We start from the raw sequence: 27897 nt of genomic DNA on the forward strand, positions 1-27897 counted from the left end.
CATCAGACTGAAGAGGGAAGCCAAGCACGATGAGCTTGTGTGGGGACGAAATCAAGGTGGTTGGAGAAGTCGTAAAATTGGGCTCGCTGGTGACCTCCGAAAACGATACCAACAGAGACATTCGGAGACGATCAAACTGACTATCTACAAAACCCTCATTAGAGGGTCTGGTCGAGCCAGGGCAGAAACCTGGTGAAAATGGTTCTCGATAACGATCCGATGGATACAAGAATTCGAGGTGCGCATCGAAGAAGACAATTTGAGGATTATTTATAGACTGCGTGGTCGGCGTGCAGCTATGGACTGAGCAGAATGGAGACGAGTTTTATGTACTGCAAAGATTACTCCGACTCTGAGTAAATAATAAAGTATAATAATAAAAGCCAACAACAATTAAAACCCAGGGATTAGCATACCGTGAGAGACATTTTTCACAAGCTGATTCGGGGGCTATACTCACTTTTCGCAAACTGTAACATTAATGAACTGATTCGGGGGTATCTATACTCCATGACTAATTCCTTGAAAAAGGCTCAATTGCAGAGGGGCAGTGGTTCTGATGACAATAAAATTCACAAAAACCTAACTAATCCGAAAAAATCAAGTATTTATGAGAATTTGTGATTTTTAATCAATTATGCCAAATTGCCATTATGCCGAACTGCTATTATGGTAACCGCACCCTTAGTGGAGGAAGTGGTTTATATTATGAGATTTTTGGCATTTACACAGTTTACAATGGTTTCAGTTGATTTGTCGTGCTATAAAATTGATTCCGTTGTACCAATAGTGGAGCAACTGTATCAATAGTGGCAAGTCTCATAAGAAATCAATGGATAACACCACTATGGGAATCAAAATTAAAATTTGCCTGCATTAAAGGAACCGTGTACCCACTACACATTAGTGGTGCAAGTAACTTGTGCTAATTTTGATGTTAAATAGCAACAATCTTATTTTTGTTTACATCAATAAAATAAAATAAAATAAAATAAAATAAATAGCAACAATCTTATTTTTGTTAGGGAATTTATTAGTTCATCTATTGCCTAAGGTATTTAAGTTGTAAATTTGGCTTAGTTATCCATTTTTTACATTTTTTTGTGGATTCACTAAAAACTCCACTATTGGTACCGTATCCGTAGTGGTAGAATCCCTGCGGCGAACACCACCCAAAATCGATACTTGCTTATTCAGCGCAAACTATTTAAAAACTCTTTCATGTCATGAGATATAAGATCCCCATGCCGAAAACTTTAATTAAAATTAAAAATTAAAAAAAAATTGCTCATGTTTCATGTAAATTAAGAAAGTTTTAAATAAACATCGATCAAACGTATTCTGATTATGTAGAAATCTCGCTTAACTTTTCAAAAGGTCTTATATCAATATATTTCATGTTAATCTGTTGATTGCAATACTCAAATTAAATCATGAAAAAAATGTTACTTAGGACCTTTTGAAAAGTTAAGCGAGAAATGATCAATATGAGTAATGTTCTTAATAACGATTATGATTTGAAACCTATATCATGTTATTTAGGAGCGAAATCAATTTCGGACATTTCGGTATCTGGCAGCTGCCTCTCAGAAGGATTTCAGGAATTTCCTATTCCAGATTGGTCAAACCAACTAAAATTCAATTGTTTCTTAGGCAGATACAAATATTTAAAATCCATTTTGTCTCGGATTTTTTTTTTTGCCAAAAAATAATATTTTCAGGGGGCAACAAAATACAATTCGGATAATTTTGAGGATTTTCAAAACATTCTTTAACAAATCCGAGGAGTTTTTTGATTTTTTTTTCATTTTATTATTTATTTTTTATTATCCCCCCCCCCCCTTGACCTTTCAGAGACCAGTAGGACATAATGTTAATTAAATATTTGTAACGGCCTTATTATAAGGTGAAGGAAGAAGCAGAAAACACAAAGGTAAAAATTTTAAGTAGCATGCCTAAGAAATTTAGCTGAAATCTTTTGTTAATTAAGCTCCGCCAACATATTTTAATATCTGATGAAACTTAAAGCTAGTGAAAAATATTGCTCTATTGATATTTGATATTTGAGACGGACATCTAACAGAACTATGTTGAGACAATGTGCAAAAAATGCATATTAGAGAATAAAAAGCAAGCTTTTTATGTACTATAATAAGTTGAAAAAGAAAGAGAAGCATATTGAAATGAAAAAAAAAAATAGAAAACAATAATTTATCTTTCTTCTAAAATTTTAAATGTAGGATATCTGTTTCATTATTATTAGCATGCTCCTATATCTATATCAATAACATTTGCAAAACAGGCCATTTATGCTCAATTTATGTCGTGTTTTGCGTGCTCACTGCTGAAAAAATCCCAAAAATGCGAAATAAATCAATTTACGCACCAATTCTTTGTTTTCTAATGGTATTGATTTGGGTAGGGTAAGACGGGTAAGACACCCAGAAATCACCCTCACCCAGTTTTCGCGCACTAATTTTAAAATCTTCATTTCTCGAAAACTAGTTGTTGGAAACAGTTAAAGTTCAAGTTTTATTATAATTGTTTGATAATTGTATGGAAAAATTAGAACTTCAACTGTTTCCAGCAACTAGTTTTCGAGAAATGAAGATTTTAAAATTGGTGGGCGAGATGATTTCTGGGTGGCTTACCCTACATGGTATGGATTCAAGGAGCAATTCCCCTATTCATCCTATGATGTACGCTCAATTTTGTTAATTATTTTACTAACAAAGCATTTGCGATTCAATTTTTCAATTGCACAGACCATAAATTAGAGGCAAAGGTGATAGTGTCGTTACTCGTTAGTATACGGCAGGCATGAAGATAAAATGGTAGCTTTATTATGATTTTCCACTGAAACGGGCATTATCGATCCAAATCCGTACAAACAACTTTGATTGGAAATTCCTGAATTTGCAAGTCATTTTAAGCTGGAGCAGAAATTTCAACTTATCTAATTGAAAGGTTATTAAGGAAGGATCAAAATCTAGAAAATCGTTCTACTAAAATTAATAGTCTTCTTACGAACAGACTTCTTCTGTACCAGCATACTGATCAAAATAATGGAATAAACTATGTAATAAGATCCAATTATTATCAAAACGGAGCAATAATTATTGGCCAGCATTCTTGTTCACATTTTCCAACTGGAATGAACAAAAATAGAACAAGAATAAAAATAGAATCAAACGCACCAAAGCGAGACAAATTTAGAATCCAGCATGTTCCTCATCGATCCATCACCATCGTATATGTATGCCTGCACGAAGCTAAGGAAAGAAAAATCTTCTTTGCCGACTTCAACAAATGGCTATAAATAGCCAAACGAATGCGATACAAAGCGAAGAGAAGTGAGAGTGCGAGCAACCCCCATGGAATCAAACGCTTCTCACCGGTTCTCACCCTTCTCACATGTTGGTGAGTGCCTGTGGCATCAACACACGTTCAAAGCATCCAACTCAACGGCGGCCGCGGAGAGTATGACTCATGCAATTTATGTGCGAATGCAGGCAGTATTATTCCGCCAAATTTATTGATCTGTTGGGGTCGTCCAATACAATGTCTTTGATCTTATATGTATATCCTAGAGAACTGCACAGAACAAAATTCGCAGAGTTAAGAAAATTTAAAATGTTGTCTTCTGTTATCACAGTCACCTATCCCTATGTATAGCAAAAGCTCCTCCCAACACAGCACGTGATTATTTCAGCAATTATTTCGGCAAATATAATTTCCGCGCCAACGTTTTCATCACCGATGTGTGATGTATAACAGAGGGCGATTTATTCTTCTATTTTGTGGCCTATTATTGAAAAATAAACTAATGCGTTTGATAGGTTTTGTCTATTAATTACAAAAATAAGATACAAAACGTTCGAAATAAATGTCATAATCCGATGATATTTAATAGAATGTAATTTATACTTTAACATGGCTAACAAATTTCAATCAGGTCTAAATGGGAAGAATAAAAATTGCCAACTCACCTCCGCATTTCCGCCTTCCTTGACGTTATCGTAGTTGATGCTGCCGGGCTTGATGGAATCGATAAGGTCAATAACGACCTTGCCGTCCGCAATCGAAGAGTCCTGGAAGTTTCGCAGACTCGTGCTCTTGCCGGCGTTTTTCAACTTGGTGTTCACCCACTGGACGATTTCCCGCTCGATGATCGGATTGCCGGTGTTGGCCAGGCGTGACAGGATGGACAGAGTGTATGCTCGCATCAATTGCCAGATGAGTGCTAAAATTGAAAGCGACCGGTTTACTTTTAATTATTGTCCTCGAAAAAAGAAGTTAATAATATTGTCTTACCAAGTGTAAGAGTGGCATTCCCGTCACTCAAATCCTGTCCGGCAATACCGACCAGGGAGAATTTGAGCTGTTTGCCCAGCTCTACCGCGTAGTTGCAGTTTTCCAGCTTTTCCATAAATTTGCGCAGCGGGGTAAACTTCTGGTGCACCTTTTTCCAGTTAACAATACCGGGTTGAATGATGTCGAACAGTTGGAAGATGATGAGCCCGTCGGCTAGGTCTGAGTAGAGCCAGTTTACATGCGGTTTCACACCCATGGAGTTCATCCAGTTACGGTAGGCTGAAGTTGAGATAAAGAATAAATGAGCACTTTGAATTCAACTATTGAGATAGTGGACTTACTCTTCTCCTCGCGGGTTTCTTCGATGGATTCTAGGCCTTCGATTTCATCCGGCTGATCCAGACCGGGGTGGTTATTGAACAAATTAGCGACAAACGCCAAGTTCAGCTTGTAGACACCATTAACAACATCTTGTGGTGTTACGAACGATCGACAGTTCAGTTTGGCTGCCTGTTGCAACATCACTTCTGCACGATTTAAAGTATTGTGCTCCTGGAAATAAATACGATTCATTAATAATTACTTTAGAACAAACACCTGAACGGAGCACTTACCCTGAGTGCTTCCAGCGTGACTCCGGCATCTTTGGGACCTATCTGATTCAACAGATAGCTGTAAACCTCCGAATCGGAGATGTCACTCTGGAAATTGGTACAGCGTCGAGCGATACCAGCTCGCTCGAGGTGATGGTTGACCCACCGAAGGAGAATGGCTTCTGGGGAGAGCTTCATGAGATCTTCCAAGCGTTCGCCATCCGCCAACAGGGTGGCCAGTCCCGGACAACTGTCTAATGTAATATGGCTGAATAGACCGATGCGGATGATTTGCCAGAGCAGACCCAACACAAGATGAGGTTTGCCCTTGGCCAAGTCGTGTGCGTCAATATTGACAATGTTACATCCGATGGCCTGTGACGACACCAGGGCCAACGTCAGATTTTCGAATTTGGTGTATACAGTGAGGTTCTTCTTGTTGATGGCTCGCTCGTCGATAGTGTCCGGGCACGAGTGGTTGATAATTTTGCACAGCAGGATACCATCTTTGATTTTGTCGTAAAGCTGCTTACCCTCCGGATCCAGCGGGAGCAAGTGCTTTAAATCCTGATCGTAGCCCAGGTTGGAGTTGATCCAATCGCTGAAGGCCAACTGTTCTTCGATGCGCACCGAATGTGTCGTACCGGCGGCCGACGAGTCCGACATACCGCCAAGGGTTTCCAGGTTTTCTTTTTTGGATACGGCCGTTTTGAAAGTGCTCGCCACATCCTTGGCTTTGAGGTCCATGCACAGGGCTTCAAACTCGTCGTAGGAGAGCTTGCCGACATTGTGTGAGCGTTGTTTGTTGCTGTACTCGTCGATCATTAACCGGACCTGGTAGCCGGGCAGTTTGAAGCCGACCTGGTCGAGGGCGTCTTTCAGTTCCTTTAGTTCGATGAAGCCGTCTTTGTTTGTGTCGATCTATTGGAAAACGGGAAAGAAAAAATATACCGCATTGGTTAAACTTGTATTTGATTGGATCATAATGGATGCATAAATCAAATTAGTGGGTAATGGCTGAATGTCTTATAGTTAGGCAAAGTGTTATCTCAACAAATCATCCCCTTTTATTAGTATAAAACATGCATGTATTCTGAAAGTTCTAAATTGGAATGCCCGCTCTCTAAAGGATAAGGAAGATGAATTATTTAATTTCCTAACAGTTCATAATGTGCATATTGCCATTATAACTGAAACATATTTAAAACCAGGACTCTCCATTAAAAGAGATCCAAATTATTTTATCTACAGAAATGATCGTCTTGACAGTGCCTGTGGTGGGGTCGCCATTGTCATTAATAGACGTATCAAACATAAATTATTTTCTTCGTTCGAAACCAAAGTTTTTGAAACCTTAGGAGCTTCTGTTGAAACAAATTTTGGACAATTTTCCTTCATTGCAGTCTACTTGCCTTTTCAATGCAATGGGCCACAAAAGAATTTGTTGAAAGCTGATCTTCAAATTCTAACTCGCAACAAATCTAAATTCTTCGTAATTGGTGACTCAATGCCAAATACCGTTCATGGAATAATGCTCAAAGCAATTCCAACGGAAAAATTTTATTTGAAGATTGTTCTGCGGGATATTATACCACATTATACTAAGAAAATTATTTTGAGCTTTTTAGTGGAATGTTTTCACCTGTCATAAGACGAGTTTATACAATCCCATTGAATTCCACCACTTAATTGTATCTTGACAGATACGTATTTCGACCTCAAAAGTAAGGCCGTCTTCAGTGTCTCGTACTTGACTCGACTTCAAGTCAAGTCGAGTCAAGTACGAGACACTGAAGACGGCCTTACTTTTGAGGTCGAAATACGTATCTGTCAAGATACAATTAAGTGGTGGAATTCAATGGGATTGTATAAACTCGTCTTATGACAGGCACATTATACTATTCAATATCCCAATGGCCCAACTTGTTTTTCATCTACTCGAAATCCTTCGACAATTGATTTGGTTTTAACTGATTCAAGTCAGCTGTGTGGCAAATTGGTAACTCATGCTGACTTTGACTCTGATCACCTTCCTGTGACATTTGAAATCTCACAAGAAGCCATTTATAATCCAATCAGCTCTACTTTTAATTATCATAGATCTGATTGGGTTTTATATCTTTCTATATAATAAAAATGAAATGGTCTGTGTTCGTATCCGCATAACTCGAAAACGGCAGGATGGATTTTCTTCATTCCTTCAGCAAGTATGTTGGTTATCGTTTCCGACGGGTTTATATGGTTTGTATGATATTTACTCATGCGAAAATCACGGGAAAAGTAGAGAAAATAGTGAAATACTAAAATTATGATTTGTATGGAAATTTTACATGGGCAGTTCACAACACTCTTTATCGCCTATTATGCAGGACAACGTCTGCCGGGTGGACTAGTAAAACATATATCGATAGGAATTTTGACGTTGATATTCCTTTGAATGCAAAAGTGATATTGACAATGCGCTCGTATCTTTGACAAATTTAATTGTCGAAGCCAGAGGCATTGCAATTCCTAAATGTGAAGTTAAATTCAACTCCATCCGTCTTAAAAATGTAAGAAGAAGGCAGTATCAAAGAACTCGCGACCCCGCTTTGAAAGTTATTTGGCGAGATTTGCAAAATGAAATTAAAAACGTTTCGCTATTCTGAGAAATATCAACTTTGAGAATATTGTCTCAAAGTTGGATCCCATTTCGAAACCCCTTTGTAAATTAACGAAAATTCTTAAAAACCTCAAAAGTCAATTCCAGCGCTTAAAGAGGGAAATGAAATTTTATTACCAAATGGCGATAAGGCTCAAAAACTTGCTCAGCAGTTCAATAAATAGAAAATCAAAACTTTGTCTTAAGAATAAACTTTTGATTTACAAACAATTTTTTTAGACCAGCCATGTTGTATGCTGTACCAGTATGGACTAATTGCTGCAATACCAGAAAGGAGGCGCTTCAGAGGATTCAAAATAAAATTTTGAAAATGATTCTGAAGTTGCTTCCGTGATATAGTACCAACGAACTTCATAGAATTTCTAATATTGAGACATTGCAACAAATGGCCAATAAAGTAATTTCCAATTTTAGACTAAATTCGTTGCAATCTCCTATTGCAACGATTAGCTCCTTGTATCCTTAGTATAAATTAGGATAAGTTTAGTTTTAGTTTAAAATATTGTAACTCCGACATGGTTCAAATCAACCAGAGGAAAAATCCTAACTTCCAAAGGCAATTGAAATGTATTAATAATTATTAAAAATGTATCATAGCAAATAGCGATGATAGTGTTAAGAAACACCTAGTCTAAGATATGAATCATGTATTAGAAATAGATAATTAGCAAATAAAATTAATCAAAAAATGCCTGTATTCTGACACAAAATAAATTCCAAGTTACTCTTCATTTCATTGAATAGTGAAAAAGTCCACAACAGCAATGTTGTTTAGAATTCAAATCATTGCTAATTTTTTCCGTTTTACCAGATTTACACAATTTTCTCTTTTTCAAGCAAAAAAATCTGCTTAAATGCGGTTCAAAATTTACTTAATTTTGCGCTCATTCAAAATGTTGGGTGAGATTTATTGATTATCAAACCACGGACTGCCAGAGCAGTGGTAGCCTATTACTATGGAGCATTTAAACGACTTTGATTTGGCTGACGATGTGCAGAATTAGGTCGGCCGGACGTTTGTCTATGGCGGGTCTTGCAACAAGAGGAAATCGTTGGATGTCAACACGTGAAACCCAAATTTACGATAGGCGGGCCAGAAGCGAAGAAGGTCAAACACATTCAAGTCTGTTAGAACTAAAATCGACTTAAAGCAGGCTGGAGCGCGATCAACGCACTAAGAATTAAATAATTCGACTCTAACGTGAAATCTATGAATTTGTTCCCGAGAAGAGTAAATAAGCAAGCGCTTGATTGGAAACCGGCAGGACATCACAGCAGAAGTATGTCCGTGGCGACAAATAAATAGAGGCCTTGTTGTGGCCCTAATTGCGAGGTAAATTTCTGCTCATTACAAAATGGGTAGCTCCCTTTTTTAATTAGCAATGATTGAGTCACAAAGTCTGTTAAATAGAAATCGTTTTTTTACGGTCAATGGGAAAATTGACTACCGTCGGACGGCTAAATCAAAGGATACTCGCGTTGCCATCTGATTAAATATATAATATATCTGCTGGAACACTCCCTCGAGTTACTGGACATCATTCTCGATAATACCGGCACAGCTGTTGAAGCTTTCTTGCAGGCGTAGTCGACGTGGCTACCAAAGATCAGCCTATCGTCAATCATCACCTCCAAAGGTTTCAAGTACCGCTTAGAATTGATCGTGCAGTTATCCATGCGAATCCCTACTTCTTCTACCGTCTTGCTCGCCATAAGACAGAGTGGTTGCCAATGACTCCTCTCCCCTGCCTTATGGTGAGTTAGGTTTATCTGCCTAGGACTCATCAATTTATCCACTATGGTGATCATGTGAGCTGTCGTCAATTCCACTTCCTCAATCTACTCTCTCCGTAGACCTCCAGTGGTACGTCGTCCTCTCGAAGTTAAGGACAGTTAATTACACTCGCGTTTTCTAGGCACCCCATTCAAAACGGGAGCCCTGCAAAACAGTCGTTTTTATTATTCCAGCTTTGCTGTGTTGCGGCGCAGCATGCCATCTCCATCTCGTTTTACTTTGAATAGATAAGCACTTGCAGTCGACAAAATTCTTGTTACAAGGTTTCTCTACCAATTCCCATGTTTCATTTTAATGATGAAAGCTCTGATTCGATAGCTTCTTTCCAGTAACACCAGTTTATCTGGATTTCATCTACAAATGCTCCAGCGTCAAGGGCGTATGCGAGAAGACCTCTGTACGTCTAAAAGGCGGTCCCTTCGGCAGGTAGGTAGCCTACCTTACGTTACCGATTGCGGAAGCCAAAAAGGTAATGGAGCGAGGGAATTTGAAGATCGGCTGGTCAGTATGCTCAGTAACCAAACTCCAACCGCCTTCAGTGAACAGGTGCTATCGGTGCTTAAAGTCGATGCACAACTCCTACAACTGTGAGGGTTCAGACTGTAGCAACCTGTGTCGTCGTTGTGGCGAGGAAGGGCACAGTGCGCAGTAAGGCACCAAAAAATCCTCAACTGCGCCAACAAAAAACAAGCCTGTAACCGGTAAAAGTGACAGCCAGCTAGTAAGTATGTGTACCGTATTCTCCCCCTATTTGGTTTCCATGGAATTGCTGGAAATACTTAATACAATCGTTTATACGGCGCATGATTTGCTAGATTTTCGGATCGAGCCAGTGAGCAAACTTTCTCTCGGAAAACTCCCCCGTGCAAATCAAAAACAGTAGCCCTGGCTCCCTCGGGTTTCATCCAACTGTAAGAAACCAGCACCAGTGGCTCTGTACCTTTTTGCCGGATTGAACCAGTGAGCAATCGTGCTCCCGGAAAACTCCCCCGTGCAAATCAAAACAGTAGCCCTGGCTCACTCGGGTTTTCTCCAACTGTGAGAAACCAGCACCAGTGGCTCCGTACCTTTTGCCGGATCGAACCAGTGAGCAATCTTGCTCCCGGAAAACTCCCCCGTGCAAATCAAAAACAGTAGCCCTGGCTCGCTCGGGTTTTCTCCAACTGTGAGAAACCAGCACCAGTGGCTCCGTACCTTTTTGCCGGATCGAACCAGTGAGCAATCTTGCTCCCGGAAAACTCCCCCGTGCAAATCAAAAACAGTAGCCCTGGCTCGCTCGGGTTTTCTCCAACTGTGAGAAACCAGCACCAGTGGCTCCGTATCATTGCGCATCAGTTTTTGAAAACGTAAACCTACCTGTAGTTTTCCTTTGCCTAGTAACTAATTTAACTGCAACTGCACTTGTGTGTGATGGGCGACAGTAACAGCAATATTAAATGAAATGGAAGGAGAAAAAAATGCCACCTAGAAAAGGTGGCTCCTGGCAGGATCGCCATTTGTGAAATCTGTATTAAGCACGCACTGTCGCCCAGCACACAACCTGCTCACCCGGCAGTTCGAACACCAAAGAGGATGACTCTTTATCGTTCAAAGCAACGCCTGCTTTGATGCGCGAAGATCAGGGATGTATCGAGGAGTGCATAATTACTATGCATTACGCATGTACGATAGGGTTATCAAGCAGCCTCTCACAGGAGAGACAAACAAGAAGAAGCCGTGCAAGTAACACAGCTGAATCTTAACCACTGTGCATCTGCCCTGCTGTGGCAGTCGGTCTCGGAGTCGAGGACCGATGTCGCACTCCTGTCCGACCCGTGCAACGTCCCTGTCGATACCGGCAATTGGGTGGCGGACGGATCAAGGATGGCAGCTATTTGCACGACGGGGCGGTACCCGATCCAAGAGGTGGTAGTGGTACACTCCTCTACTGAGGGTGCCGCGATAGCCAATATAAATGGTGTGTGGCCATTAGAACAGTGAGTCGTAATCCGGTCGTCATAGCAGTAGATTTTACCGCTTGGGCAGTGGAGTGGGGCAGCCGCTGCACCAATCGGTTTAACGGTCAAGCGTTACTAGAGGTGCTAGCGAAGCTCGACGCAGTGCTAGTCAATGATTGTTCCCCTAGCACGTTCAGAAGGAACGGGTCGAGTCATGGATTGACGTCTCGAGCAGCACGCATGTTACACATAGATCACAGTAACTTTTATTTGACCAGAAGCAGTCACAATGATGTTGCTGCAACCATATTCGCTTAATTTGTGCTGCTTGGGATAACGTTTGTCAATCCAGATCTGGCACCAGACTTAGACTGAAGATTAGATAAAGGTAACACCCATCGTGATCATCTAGTAATGCGCTTTAAGCTCAACTATGGCGTGCAATATCCGAGGTACAGGGATCCCTGTCAGGTCCATGGGTGGAGAACCAATCACTTGGACAGCGAAGTCATAAACGCGGCCCTGAGACTGGAAGCCAACACTGAAGGTATAAGCGGGGATGCGTTGGTAGCTGTCCTATCACAGGTGTGCGATGCCACCATGCCGAGAAATGGCAGACGCCCGGTATACTTGTTACGGTTGGTTTTATGGATTGCGGCGCTTCGATCAACCTGCTTCAAGGCTAGACGAAGAATGCAAAGTACTCACACTGAGGATGAAAGAGCGTACCTCCGTGAAGTGTTAAGCTACGAAACTGGCTTTTATCAAGAGCAGCAAGGGGGTCGAACGGTCCCGAGGATTATCGAGGTAGTCTTTCCGTCCCGAGCCACAAGTCCCTGACCATCTGCATCGCAAGGCAATATTCACTCGTCTTATGACAAGTGAAGACATTCCACTAAAAAGCTCAAAATAATTTTCTTAACAATATGGGTGCGGCCGAAATTGTGGCTCCGGTGACGAACGAAGAGTTACTCACGGTGACCAAATCCCTGGTAACGAACAAAGCTCCAGGGCCGGAAGGATTTCCGAATAGTGCTCTTAAGGCAGGTACCATAGCAAACCCGAACATGTCCAGGCTAGCTATGCAAAGATTCCTTGATGAGTGTAGATTCCCCGAAACATGGAAAAAGCAGAAATTGGTGTTGTTGTCGAAGGCCGAGAAGCACCCCCGGCTACCCATAGGCGTATAGACCAATCTGTCTTATACACACGACGGGCAAGTTGCTAGAGAGGGTCATCTTCAACAGACTGCCCCGTACTCAGAAAGTACGGAGTCCCTGTCAAGCAATCAGTTCGCTACACCGGGTTAACTATTTTCAGAACCTTGTACTATTATTCGAGACCGATGCCGGTTAGCGAAGTGTTCCTATTACCTTCCGCAAAGTTTGCTACAATTTTTTATACAAACATAAAGATCCGCAATCAACATGAACACAGTTAACAAATTAAAATAATGCACGTTCTCTCTTGGTGCCTTGAGAGTGATGGGTAGATGATGCCCACTACGGGATATGACGAGATTTTGGTCCATCAGTCAAATCCCGCAAATATATTTTCAATGCGGATTGCGTATTTTGTCTACATCAATTAATTAGCTGTATTCATAGCTGAGCTTTTGAGTAGGATTCTTATCCTCTTTGGGCACCTCGATAGAAACGATCCCTGAGGCATCATTAATTCGATGTCTGTGCCTGGAACCCTTCACTACATTAACATTTAATTGCCTACTTACAAACTTTCGACTTCGATTCTAGACGCAGCACATTCATAGTATCACATTTACGTACTGTACGAATAGAAAAAAAAACGTAACACAACTTCTACCAAGGCACAGATTTTGTTATGGATCGATTCTGAGATCAATGAAAAAATTTTAATCGTGTTTCTTGCAAAGTATTGGACCGACACGGAAGTCGATTAATGGGTGGTCAACACCCGGGACTGAATCCTAAAGTTAAAATACGGTCTGCACGGCACCTGTGCTGTGGCTAAATGGTTTCTGTTCAATTCTTAGGTTTGTCACTCCTTGGTCCTCATAATCAATTGCTACTATTTCCGCAATTCGTACAATTTGTCGCGATCAAATTATAGAAACGGAGAAATAGCCTTACGAACTACTAACTTAAACTAGAAGACATGTAATTACATACATCTGTGGAACATTAAGTTGGGCGCCAGTGTAACAAGCCCCACGTTGGACGCCAGTGTTACATATTTTAATTCGAACATAAAGATCCGCAATCAACATGAAACAGTTAACAAATTAAAATAATGCACGTTCTCTCTTGGTGCCCTGAGAGAGACGGCTAGGTGGCGCCCACTACGGAGTATGACGAGGTTTCATATGAGATTTTGGTCCATCAGCCAAATACCGCAAATATATTTTCATTGTGTACAGCAATTAGTTAGCTGTATTCATAGCTGAGCTTTTGTGTAGGATTCTTATCCTGTTTGGGCACCTTGATAGAAACGATCCCATGAGGCATCATTAATTCGATGTCTGCGCCTGGAACCCTTCACTATTACATTACCGTAACAAGTTCGATACTAAGGCCCGGTATTATGGAACCTTATGTACGATGGGGTTCTGAAGCTAAAGTTCCCTCCTTGTGTAAAGACCGTCGTAACCTTGGAGGTCTACGGGTAGTCAATTCCGGAGGTAGAACTGAAAGCAGCACATGCGATCTACACGGTGGCGGATTGGATGAGCGCTAGAGTCCTGAAGCTCGTTCGATATAAGACGGGATGGTTATCGTTAACAACCGCAAGTTGGTTCAACATGCAGTGATTCATGTGGGTGAAGTCGCGATCAAAGCGGAGTTTGCAGCTTCTTTGGGTCGTAATAGACGACTAGCTGACCTTCAGCATCCATGTCGAATACGCGTGCAATAGGGCTTCGCCTGCTGTTGCGGCATTATCGAAGACGATGCCCAACACCTCTAAGATGTGTGCCAGAAAACGTAGACTACTGCCAGCGTTTGCCATATATATTTTTAGGTACGGCGGCACGTCCTGGGCGAGAGGGGTAACCAGTTACCTGCGGAAGCTGGTGAGCACGTACCGCTTGATGTGTCTCAGAGTGGTATCTGCCTACCGCACGATATCACACGATGCAGCCTGCGTAACTGCGACCATGATGCCAGTTGGGTTGGTCATCTGGGAAAACGAGGAGTATTTCGAGCTACGTGGTATCAGAGGAGCCCACGAACGCATCAGGGTGACTTCGGTTGCCAGATGGCAGCGCGAGTGGGATAACTCTTCTTAAGTTAGGTGGACTGATACCTAACATACCGCGCTGGGTGGGGAGACCCAATGAGGAAGATCACTTCCGTCTGACACAATTCCTGTCAGGCCATGGCTGCTTCCGGCAGTACCTCCACAGGTTTGGGCATGCGGAGGCCCCCCTCTGCCCTGACTGCACAAGTATTGATGAAACTGCAGAGCACATACTGTTCGTATGTCCTCGTTTCGACGTCGAAAGAAGAGCTACGCTAGACGTTTGCGGTCGGGACACAACCCCGGATACCCTTATCCAGAGTATGTGCCAAGCGGTGGAGAAGTAACACAGATTGCCTGCAGCTTGCAGAGAATCTGGCGCGCCCAGCAGCAGTCGATAAGCATGACTAACTTTTGAATAGGGATGAAACGATACCACTAAGGAATCGATACTTTTACTTTCAAGTAGTATCGAATAAAAGTATCGATACCACTAAAGTATCGAATTAAAAGTAACGATACCTACTTGTATCATATGAGTACTCATCAATTCGAAGTAAATTTATTTTGTCACTCCCTCACTCAGTAGTCATTTATAATTTATGTTGGATGAAACACTGAATAGTGGAAGCACTTTCTATTACTATTTGTCCATCGTTTTCATAATTTACTTATCTTGATAGTGTGTAAAAGGCGAACACATTTTAGATGTAAGCGAATTGTTACTTTAAATCATTATATTTATAGTTGCCGTATTTTATAATTCATGTTGATATAGACGTAAAATTCTGAATAATTAGGAAACAGCTGCAAATAGTAGTGCAGATCCAATATTACCCAAGATATTTGCGTAATTTATTATCGACTTTGAGGAAATTCTAAAGGATCGGTCACAAATAAGTGATAAGCAACAAAAAATACTTGTCATAAGACGAGTTTGTACTATTTCATTTGATTCCACTACTTTATTGTACCTTTGACAGATACGTATTTCGACCTCAACAGTAAGGCCGTCTCCAGTGTCTCGTACTTGACTCGACTTAGATACAATAAAGTAGTAGAATTAAATGGAATAGTACAAACTCGTCTTATGACAAGTAAATACATTCCACTAAAAGCTTAAAATAATTTTCGTATCAAAAAATAAATACTTGAACGTAATAATTCGATTTAAAAACTAACATTCAAAAGATTCTTACGAAAAAATAAAAATGTTTCTATTTAAGTTTATAATATTTAATACATTTTGAATTGAGTACTCAATTGATTCAACTACTTCAATTCGATGCTTACTTGGTATCGGTATAAAAGTATCGATTCCAAAAGTACTTGGTATCGAACCAATAGTATCGAGTATTTACTCGTATTTACTTGTATCGATTCATCCCTACTTGTGAATGGTCAGCGCGGGGAAGTGAATGAGAGGTTTGCACATGTCGAGGTAAGAGTGTCACAGCGGGAGAAAACCGCAGTCGCCACCTCGAGGCTTTGCAGAAGAGTGAGCGCATAGGTATGAGTATGGGCTGCACATGCCGAGGTAGGAGAGTTGTAGCGTAAAACTGTTGGTACCTATCGCAATCGACACCTTGAGGCATGGCAGAGGAGAGTAGAGTGAGTATCCAAGTCAGCCTCACATATTATATTGGGGGCGCGCACCCGAGTCAGCCTCGCAGTAATCCCCACATGGTGGGTCAGAGCATGTGTCAGGAGTAGTGGCAGGGAGTGCTAGATTGAGCACCAAAATAAGTCTCAAATTGTTGTGACAGAGCGTGAATCAGGGGATAGAGTGAGCATCCAAGTTAGTCTAACATGGTGCGTAAAGGGTGAGCCCCCAAGTTAGACTGAGTGAGACTTACATGGCGTTTTTTTGTGAAGGTAATGGACATCTGCAATCAGACACCTGGGAGGCGAACCCAGCTAGTGTGGGGATGGGATCACCACTCCCGACCCACTAAAACCAACTCCTTCCTCTTCAGTCATTAGCCCGCAATACTTCGGGGGATAACTATTGGGCATTGCGCCCCCTACATGACGTACACAAGTGCACGTATGCGCCTCGACTCTCCGACACTCCCCATGCAACACATTTGCACAAGACACACTGGCACCACATGTGCCCCAACACTCTCCTGCCTATGTTGCTCGAGTTACAGCAAGGGATGCTACGGGTAACCTGCAGGGGGTACCCCATGCTGCAATCTCACAACACAGACAGTCCTCATTCAGTATGATGTTCACCCCGTCCTGCAACAGGGTGGCACCACTTGTCTACCAAGCCGGAGGCGACCCTAGGTTGGTGGCTCCTATGCCGCTCCTACCTCAGCTACGAGGCAGACCCTTTCATGTCTCCTATTTCTGAGGTGCCGCAGAAGCATCAACCCCCCGACACTCCTGCCAGGCCTAGCGAGACTTCACTCAATCCGTCCCTGGCAGCCGGATCACACTACTGCCTAAGCAGTCACTCTGACCACACGTACCATACATTCAGTCCCTATCGCTTGCACCACTTATGCACCACTCTCTTGACATTCAGTCACTCACTCAGTGGTGGTTGTAATACCCCCATCTCCCATTTGTATCCACTCTGTGCACCTCCTGTGCATCGTTTGGGCGTGGAAACCCGGCACGTCACGCGTGCGTAACACTCACCTCCCCGGGCTTTGATGCTGTCAATAGGTTTCGGACAGGTACTTTATAGGCAGCACCCACCTATAGGTACCTATTGATATTTCGAAGCTCAGGTAGTCCTCAGTCAGTGCGGTGGGTTCCCCATCCTGCAACGGAGTGGCACCACTCACCTTACATGTCTCGAATTTCTGAGGTACCGCAGAAGCATCAACCCCCCGGCACTCCTGCCAGGCATAGAGAGACTTTCGTGTCCCCTAATTCTGAGGTTCCGCAGAGGTATCTGCCCCCCGACACTCCTGCCAGGCCTCACCAGACTTCAGTCATTCTAACACAGGCTCCGTTCGAACTGGCTAATTGTTTCACCCTCCAGGTCATTCATCCCCTCGGCACGGGTCGCCTGACACCTTGGGATTTGCCTGAGCCTGACGATATGGCCGGATTTACACCGTTACGTACTACTTCCAAGTATCCATATCCCAACGTAACGGATAAGACTTATATGGTGTGTCATAGGGTGTGTTAGAGAGAACACCCAAATAAGCCACATATTAGCTTAGTGCCTGTGTGAGCGTGAATGAGCGAGTACAGTAAGTACTGCCTATCCCCCAGAAAAAAATGCTGGGAGACAGGTTCCTGAGGAAAATGATGGGTGGAGCCCAAGGGAGTTTAGTCGGTACACATTACCTTCTTCACTTGTCGAGTCCGACACTCGAGTACACTTCCGTGTGCTAGCTTGGAAACTACTAAGCACGTGTGCTGGATCGTGCATAAATGCATTCTCTCTTGTAGAAAAAATAATAAATTCCGAATTATGTATGTATGTGTGTAGTTAACCACCAATCCATCCTATCTTGAGTCTTGCTATGTATGAGTATGCGGTTCCACTTAACTCGTTAACAGTAAGGTCGAATTTCATTATCATTTTGAACTTAACATATTGCTGAATGAAGGACCAAAAATGGGGTTTAGCAGAGACATTTATTCGAAACCCACGGGAAAATGAAAATTTCCTTCCAGAAGAATGATCCAACAAAAAGAATAATGAAATTCGCAATTACTTGTCATGCTTTCCACGGGATGGTCTGTTTGAAGAAGGGCGGGTCAGCTGGTTAACAACTGTTGGAAGACGCGAACGACTAATACTTTTCCTTTCCTAACTATGATTGGCTACCAATTCATTGCCGATTGATAAATTTTAAATTAGGTATGCCTCAAAAACAAATGCTGACATGGTTTGCTGGATTTGTTTGAATTTTACTCGTCTGAGGGTGAAACGTGTCAAAATAGTTGATGCATATGTAGGTATAAGATTGTAGCTCCTTTTCGCGTGACAAACATCTAGTTCGCTTCGTCCTTGCAGCCAAAGTACCGACACCAAGTGAATCATTTGATTAAGAAACTGCATAAGTCCATTTTATACAATTTCGAGAAAACAACAAAACACTGTTTTCGAACAAGTTGGCATCGAACCTTACGATTTCATCGATACAGATCAATAGTTTTTGGCAAAACTCAACACCCTGGTGCACTTTCAATGCAAAAACTGTAAGCAGTACTCCATAATTGCTCTTCAAAGTGCGTGGACATATGTAGTTTCTCAAACAAACGAAAAAAAATTCATACATTCCAGAACAAAATTTTTTTTCTTATTTTTTGCCAGAATACGTATTTTTGGAAGAGGATTCAGAATATATAAAAATATCATTTTGACCAAAAATGTTACATATGCAGTTTCTCAAACAAACGGTTCAAGTGTCAAACTGATGTTGATGACGACAACAAACATGTACTACAATATATTACAATAAGTTCCAATACTGAAGCTTCTTCTGTCGGAATTCAACGGACACGATTGTTGAGAGCCTATTCATTGAGATTTGTGCATCCAAAACACGAGGTGATGGCTGAATCAGCCATTAGTGGACTGGGCATATGCTAAACATACCCTTGTGTTAAAAAGCCAAGTAAGCACACCTAAAACTGGTGAGCTTATAATTTCTTCTTGCTTTTCTGAATTCACGATGTGGGTTTTAAAAGTGAAATGTTAGAAAAATGCGAAGGCAAAAGGCGAAGGTAACAAATACATTTGGAATTGGTGCGAATTATTATGTTACATCATTAATTACTTCGAATGTTCAATGACATAACCTTCCCAGTTCGACTTGGGGAAATGATCGGCCTTTATTGCTATCGTTCGTAAGAAAGTTTCACATTTTAGCTTGACACGGCGCTTTTTCATCGTTATTTTGAGATGAAACGCCGCACATCCATGAATAATTTATAACTCCGCAACCGGTTGGTGGTTTTCGATTCAGTCAATGGCGGCAACCATAGTTGACACCTTCGAAGTATTACTTCCGTTACATGATGTGGACAACATACGACCGGCGAGAGCCGGTAAAGTACCGCATCCAATTACGAATGTTGGATTGGAACGTGGGCTATATATGTAGGCTGCCAAAGATGATAGTTTTTACACGGTACGTTGGATTAACGGCCAACACAATTACAGCAAGGTGAAAACACCGTGATACGAACGAACTCTTTCTTATGAATAGCACTTATCTGAAGCTAGTATATGGACGTCATCGCCAGGGAAACACTAATCGAACAGCAATAATACATGTCTTGATAGGTGAGATTTATTAGTATTGCACGATTCAAATAGCCAATACTCACTCAAGTCAGGCAGCACAAATTGAACACAACACCGATAGGTCGTAAATTGATAAAATGCGTTTACGTTGTATAAAAAAAATGAAGCTGCAGAAATGTGGTGCTAACCAATGTTATATGTCTTCAAAACAAAGGCAACAAATGAAAAAGAATAGATAAACTACCAATTTTACTGCGATTTGATATTTAGTGCACCCAAATATAATGGCAATCGAGTATATACGAAACCCCCAGATGGATTTCCCCCAAAACAAAATACAATCAATTCAATTCGTTGCTCCATGATGTGACTTTCGAACCTCAGATCCTACTGTAAACTGTGACGGATCGCGACCTCCATACAATGCCAATGGAAGTCTTGGTTGGATTTAAAACCGCACAGAAACGAGAAAAAAGGTGCAACAACGATAACATCCGAAAGAGAGCGGTGAAAAAAAAAACGGTGTGATATGGCGAATGAAAGTTGAATAAGCGTGCGGAACGAAGCTGCCGGGCGGTGGTGTTTTAGCGAAGAGATTCACTTTGTTCATATGATCGTCGGCGATCGCGAAGATGGTCTGCGGCTAATACTGCTCTGTTTATTGTAAACTTGTTGAATCGGATCAGATTCAGCATAGAAACATATTATTAATGAGCGAAGTCGATTCGTAAGTGAAAGTGATTAGGTACATTTGTTGCAGTGGTTGCCGGTTGTAAGACGAAACCGTTGGGGGCCATACAGAAAGTTGACCACCATTGTTATCTTCTTGGCCAGATGACTGTTTACCACGTTACTAGGCTAAAGATATTTTTTGCCCTCGAGTGTCAACCTGAATCTAACTTCTTGACAATCTTCTAGTCTTCTTATATTTTCGTCTTTTCTATCTTCACTATATATAAAAATATATTTGTCCCATATGAATATGAAATCCTGCGAAGATTGGACTGATGTGCGATCATAGGCAGTATGGCTCACGAACGCATGGACCAATTTGCAAGATTTTCTCACTAATCGATTCGTCTTGGAGTCAGCTGTCGATCTAGAGTGCGATGCTGCAATCAATTACATGATTGACAGATTGAAAATACAACCCGAGCGAGATTGGGCAGGTTCGTCTAGTTCAAAATAAATAGATTTAATTCCAAATTATCTATTGTCAAATACTAGAGAAAACACTTTTTTCAAATAGGCGTAACTGTGTTTGACCTTACAATTTGAAACGACTCATACTGTGTCTATTCAGCAGATTTCGTTCAACTTGCCCTACTACCGGATTGTCCGCAGTCTATTCTTTCTGTTGGGTACATTAGTTGGCCAAAATAATTTGTATTAAGAGCACAATCGCCGTTCCAAAAATCAAGGTCAGAATTAATTACGCCCATTTGAAAAAAATCCCTAGTATTAATGGAGATACTACTGAGAGCTGTTATTATAGGAACTGATATAATCTATTTATACACATTTGATTGTACAGACAACAATTAGGAATATCCGTAGATAAGACTCAATTCGAATATATTTTGCCATAAAACAGTATTCCGAATGCACACACTCGAACTTGTTCATCTATGGTACTTCTAGCGCATACAAAGCAGATTCAATACCAACAACCGATTGATTCCCTCTACTCGATTACCCACATCCGCCTCGTGATTCTACGATAATCATAATGATAGGGATATAAACGACCAAGCAAAAAAAAAAACGCCAATAAAATGTCGGCTTAACAGCATTTGTTATACCTACTTGACTAGACATTTCTCACCAACCGCTTCTAAATGCACCTATAATGCTCTCTGTCTATCATCTAAATCTAGATGGTAACAGTAGCTGTAGCTCAGTAGCTTTGTGTGTGAAGTCAATCTCACGTGAGGTCTCCCGCGCCGCGAGGAAGATGGTTTTAATTGATTCTTAATCTAATTATGCGTTTCGCTACTGCAATAGCAATTCCAATTCTCCCATTGTTATTTTTTTCATTTCCACTTGCCACCCAGCCTCAAGATTATCTTCCTTTACTTCATGCACGGTGATTTGAGTTTGTTTGTTTTCAACTATTACTTCTTCGAATTCTAATTACAGCTTATTACAGACAACGGGTTGGGTTACGAATGAGTTGGCGTCCCACTAAGCATAGTATGTAGATAACTCAACTCATTCATGTTCAGCATAACAATTTTAATGACAGCAATGGACGTTAATAAAAATGTGCACAGCATCAAATTTGGATATTTTCCGTATTTTAAATCCAGATTATTTCACCCACCAGTTATGATGCCTTTCTCGAATTAATTGTTACACTTTGCCTTAATGTGATACATACTAACAAAAATGCCTTACTCCATAACAAAATTTATAACTTTACCTTATGAAATTTATAACTCGTTCTTGGGTAATTTTTTCATAAGGTGTTCTTATACTTCGTGAACTATCATTTTTGGAGTGACAGTTCATGTTTCAAGCGGTATAGTAAAGAAAATATTGGGGGGGAATGAACTTTTAGTTCATAGTAGTGGCAGGTAACTTCCTGAATTCCGCCGGAAATGCTGCCGGCGTTAAATTGTCCTCATCATCACTGCAGAAACTAACAGCTATTCGGGCAAACAAACCCGGTATGAACCTGTTACCTACATCTTGTGGTACTACAAGAGGAGAAGGAAAACCCCGAACTTCTCGTCTTCCCGGGCCAGATGTCCACGCTGGAAAATGCAACTAAGCACAGCTATGCAATATCAACGATACTCAAAGGCGAATATTAATTGTTTTGTGTTTTCAGAACCATGGTTGAGCAAATTATCAGCGAAATCAATGCCATAGATAACCGTATCAAAAAGATCCAGAAAAAGATTGAACTGCCAAAGACCGAACTGGACATCAAATATCAAATGGATAAATTTATTACAGTAAGCTGGAAGTTGTTGGTATATTTGACTGAATTGTTGAGGTACACCGGGGCAAGTTGAAATGCGGGGTAAGTTGAAACAGAAGCTGTAATTTAGATCTGAAATGACCGAATGCCCTGATTATTTTTTTCAACAAACTACATCCCTAAGCGCACCTTCTGTCTGCCATTCCCGGAAGATTGCAGCTACTAGAAGCAATTCCTGCCATTGTTTATTTTCCACCCTTTGCAAAATCTAAACCAACTATTTGATGTGCCAATGATGTTTCAGGTCTCAAAATGATGTTTGGAATAGTTTTTTCATCAAATTTGGATGGTAGGCAATCATCCAATGTTGAATAAGCATAATGATTATGAAAAATCAATGGAAAACCCATTTTAATTTTTGAAATGGTCATTTGAAATTGATTCGCATTTTTAACCTATCGGGGCAAATAGAAATGCGTGGTGCGGGGCAAGTTGAAACAACGATTCAAAACGTCACCCTCGCAATTTAAAGTAATATTTTTTTCCAGAATTCAACATGGTCCGTAAATACATTCGGAGAACATAAATTTATGAAAAGGTTCAAACTTCTGAAAATAAATTTTATAAATTTCCGTCCATCCCGTCATGAATACCCTCCTACAATCTTTACTAAAGAATAGGATAAAAACGGTCATGGTTAAACTGCACGGTCTAGTTTTGAGATACTTAATCAATTTTTCCTCGTAGTGAGCACTGGCACTCAAAAATATAAAACATAGAGCATGTAAACATTTCAGTAACTCAACCATTCACTTCCCCAGTCCCAATTGAGGAGTTTATGAGAGATACCCTGGTTAATTAATGTGAATTTATGGAGAAGCCATAACCGAATTAATTAGTCACACAATTCAAGTGAACCAGCTAATGAACCATCCTGAAAAGTATTCCAAGTGGTCACCAGTAGGACGTAATCAATCTGCACGCAAAAAAAAGCGTTCATGAATTCGTGAACTAACAAGTTTACGGTGTATTTTTTTGTGAACTACAATACGTATTCAGGGAACACAGTCACGATTTCTGGAACGTTCTAGAAAACGTGACTAGTGTTCCTGAATCCATCGAATTAAATCGCGGTGTATTTTTGCTGGTTCACGATTTTATTTGCGTTTGATAAATTTTCAGTGTAGTGCGATTTCTAGAATTTGATCCCTGAAAATTATGTTTGTGACTTTGTTGTATACTGCCCTTTTTCGCATAAGAGTCACAAATTTTAGTTTATTTTTGTGTAAAAGAGTATCAAAATCTGGAATGTGTCTTTTATGAGAGTAAATATCAAGATAAAACAACACAAATGGGATTTGATTTTCAAATTTCTAGAACAAAGCCTACTATTTTATCAATTTTTCTTAAACAGGAGACAATTTTGAGCTAATTTGTGAAAGAAAATAAAAACCGTCAAAAAATTACATGGGACTCTTTTGCGAGCCCAGTACAGTCACCTTGACAACCTCGTGGATCTTGAGTCTCACTGAGTACATATATATAGCGCAGTGTTTCAACTTGCCCCAATGCATATAAAAATATTTTCAGTATACAAAATATTTATAAAAAAGTTTGGTAAGGTTGCTTATTTTTTATGCATAATCTTTGTCCCGAACTATCAAACACCGCAAACGGATTAAACATTTATCAAAGGATGATTTTTTTACAGCACTTCAAATTTCAACTTTGAAAAAACCGTTTCGTCTTGCCCCGGTGTACCTTGCGAAACGGAACATCTTGATGCTACAGAACAGCGCTAAAATAACCGGAAACGATGCTACTTTAGTTGGCCGACTTTTTCTGTGAGGACTTCGCCACGTTCAAAATGGAGGAATGTTTCAGAACATTCAAGCCATCAAGGACAACTATAAGCGCCGTATCCAGGAAGAACAGGCACGGGTCCGTCGGAAACAAAGGGAGAAATAGCGAACTCTCAAACGACGGCAATGTATTTTTCCTTTTATTTGTGTAACCCTATTTGTAACACATTGCGTGATATTTTGTATACCTTCCATAGCAAATCAACTGGGAACTCCAGTATCTGATTCAGATAACAGTGGATCCCTTGCAGTATGACATGCGATACAGCCCAGCCATGTTCCGAAGGCGGATAGGATCGTTTACTAGCAATGGAGATCCGGTGATGCTGCGAGAGGATAGCGCTTCGCCGGATATCAAACCAAATGGTAGTCTACCTAGAAGGAGAAGCCGGGTGCTTTCCGAAGAGGAAGCAGGTAATCTCATGGACTTGCTTCGATCGTCTGATCATGAAAATTGCAGCCGCGAGAGGAAGTCTGTATCCTCATATGGCGGGAGTTTGGAGCGGTCTTGTGCTCGTCGAGCAAGATCCGATAGTGGCAGCAAAAAGCGGCCTGATCCGCTCAATGAGAACTTTGAGCGGATCGGGAGCGACCGAGCTCGCCAACACCATAACTCCGTCGGAGAATACGGTGGATCAGATGCCATCGAACTACAAACTTGTCTATCCTGACTGAAAGCCATCCAGTGCACTTGAAAAGACTGATGCCATGAGAATTATGGATGCAATTGCCGGTACGATCAGACATTTTTATTCATTCTGTGTGTTATAAAAATTATTTTGAGCTTTTTAGTGACATTCCACTTCATTTCATAAGACGAACTCGACGAGTCGAGTCAAGTACGAGACACTGAAGACGGCCTTACTGTTGAAGTCGAAATACGTATCTGTCAAGATACAATTAAGTGGTGGAATTCAATGGGATTGTACAAACTAGTCTTATGGCACTCTGTGTGGTTAAAAATTATTTTTTCTTACCACTCTAGGTGCACTACGGTCAGTTCGGGACAAATCGGCATGGCGGAAATCCAGTTAGAACAGCCAAGAGGATCAAGACGTCAGACGATATCGAAGGCAACGATCAAGGAAAAGTACTGGTCCAAGTTCAAACAAGCAGTCGAAACTTGAGGAAGACAAACGAAAATCTGTTATCCAATGGGGATCGACCTCCATCCGATTGGCTGCAAATCTACATTCTCCGAGGATCGGACAACACTTTACAACCCGAAAGCGCAGTCACTGCACCAAAGCAAAACGAAGAAAACAAGCAATCCATCTACATAAGGCCAACGAATGGTAGCCAGCTGTAGCAAGTACATAAAAGAAGCTGCGGATAAATAATCAATCTACCTACATACAACCGACGGATAATACGTCGCCCACGCTTTCATCTATCAACTTACTTATCATGCACCAGCACCAGCGATAATCAGTTACCCCATCAGTTGCACCCCTACCACGAAGAGGTCGTTGAACGCACCACTTCTATGATGAATAGACGAATAATAAGATCGAGATCGATTCCGATAACATTGAAACGCCGCATTCTATCCAGAAGAGCTTTAACCGTGAACATCAAAATGTCAGCGGAAGCAGTTCCTGTCGTAAGCTACACGGCGCTAATGAACGGAACCGAAGACTAGTCTCGCCGAACCCGAAGTACTTGCGAAGTTTTTGCAAATCTATTTTCATCGGCTCGACGTACACGGCCAATGGATCTGAGTAGTGGCAACGAAACCACCTTGCCAGAATCCCTTCCGGACAATCCACTGGTGGCGGAGACTTGTGGAAATCCGGTTGTCACAGCAATAGCGGAGATTGAATCAAACGAAAAACAGAAGGAGGCTCGACTGAATGGTTGGCAAGACAAGTTGAACCATTCCGTAGAAGATAAGGTGAAGGCATCCGATGTTAGGTCTTTGAAAACTGATCGGAATATGAGCAGGATTAATCAGCAACATGTCCGCAAGGCAATTAGAAGTTTTCCGAGAGAAATCCAGGAATTCCTCCAGGAATACCTCCCGCATTTCTTTCGGAAATTTGTCCTGACATTTCGTTGGGAATTCCTCCGGGAATGTTTTTGTGATTTCTTTCCGGAATTCCCGGAGTTCCTGTAGGAATTTCTAAAAGAATTCCCGATAGTATTCCTGGAGAAATTCCCGGAGGAATTCCTGGAAGAATCGCTGGAGAAAAAATTAAGGAATTATTGGAGAAAATTCCGGAGGAATTTATTATATTTTGTATTTACAATAATTAGGAAAGATGACTGATTAATGAAGTCTTCATCCTGTTTAAAAAAAAAGTGTTTATTATGGTATATTTTTCCGTATTTGTAAGAAAAATTAACATAATCTATAAAAACTTAAATTAAATTTCAATTAAGAATTTCATAAGGCATACTTACTGTATTTCATAAGGTTGTCTAATGAAACGCATGAGGCAATTTTAAGAGAAACATAAACATCAACTATGGTTCTGATTCATCCATAGTTCATTCAGCATCATAAGGCAACCTTGTGATTTTCAAAGTGTTTCCTTGTGGCTAATTTTCATAAGGCAAGTTAATGAAATCCGGAAGGTTTTTTTACGGCAGTGTATTGGTCTTTCAATAAAAAGCTCAATTTTGGAGTGAAATGATAGCTTTTCGTACAACTTTGTAATATGAGAAAGACAAAATCGCCAGCAAGAGAATCGAAAGGATAGAGCAGATATACCCTGCTAATAATCGAAAGTTTTTGGAGAAGATAACCATTAAAGAACCTGGAAGCACGAGCATAGCACTTAAGATTTGCAGCTCCTGATCTTCGTCAGACCTGTGCGCCGACCCATTTTGAACGCGTGAATGTAATTTTAAAGGCTCCCCCAGACCTAAGTGATTTCATCGACGCGATGGCGACAATAAGTCGCCGCGATTCTATCGTTGGGTCACTGCAGGCAATGTTCTATTTACGCTTCCATACCAACGGCGATAGAATCGCTGTCGCCAAGCGATAGAATCGCGTCGCGACTGTCGCGTCGTGTGTGTTTGGGGGAACACTGCATTGTGGCGAGAAAGTGTGCGAAAGATTGTATTGTTTACTTAAATTAATATTATTTTTGGGGTGAATGCGGACTGTCGATTTCCAGGATTCTTCACGAACTGCAATGAGTCTCTACTGGAAAATTTCATACGATTCTACAGAGATCTTACATGTTTTTGAAAAAATCCTTCGAAACTATAAAAAATTCTTCTGAAAGTTCCAGAATTTGCAAAGCATTTCTTCGAAAATTCTGGAGAAGTTCTAGAGAAATTCTTCGGAAATTTCCATCAATCCTACAGAAATTCCTCAGCAATTTCTCAAAGAATTCCTCCTTTTACTTTAAAACCTC

The 27897-nt window shown here is 40.9% G+C and overlaps 1 protein-coding gene and 1 pseudogene across 3 annotated transcripts in view; one reads left to right on the forward strand and one right to left on the reverse strand.

Annotated features, from left to right (window-relative positions):
- LOC134204856 (plastin-2-like) overlaps positions 1 to 27897 on the reverse strand; it is a 163343-nt gene that overhangs the window by 14645 nt on the left and 120801 nt on the right. For 2 of the 3 annotated variants that reach the window (XM_062679654.1, XM_062679656.1), the window contains exons 2-5: positions 4929 to 5828; positions 4656 to 4866; positions 4315 to 4593; positions 3990 to 4243 (exon numbers count right to left, since the gene is read on the reverse strand). In XM_062679654.1, coding sequence (XP_062535638.1) covers positions 3990 to 4243; positions 4315 to 4593; positions 4656 to 4866; positions 4929 to 5828 — 1644 coding nt within the window. Of the gene's footprint in view, positions 1 to 3989; positions 4244 to 4314; positions 4594 to 4655; positions 4867 to 4928; positions 5829 to 19824; positions 19929 to 27897 lie in introns of those variants that run through there. The other variant, XM_062679657.1, reaches the window with a different exon arrangement.
- LOC134204863 (uncharacterized) lies at positions 14435 to 27035 on the forward strand (annotated as a pseudogene).

This window comes from Armigeres subalbatus, unplaced genomic scaffold (assembly GCF_024139115.2).
Source record: "Armigeres subalbatus isolate Guangzhou_Male unplaced genomic scaffold, GZ_Asu_2 Contig937, whole genome shotgun sequence".
NCBI classification, from domain to species: Eukaryota; Metazoa; Arthropoda; class Insecta; order Diptera; family Culicidae; genus Armigeres; species Armigeres subalbatus.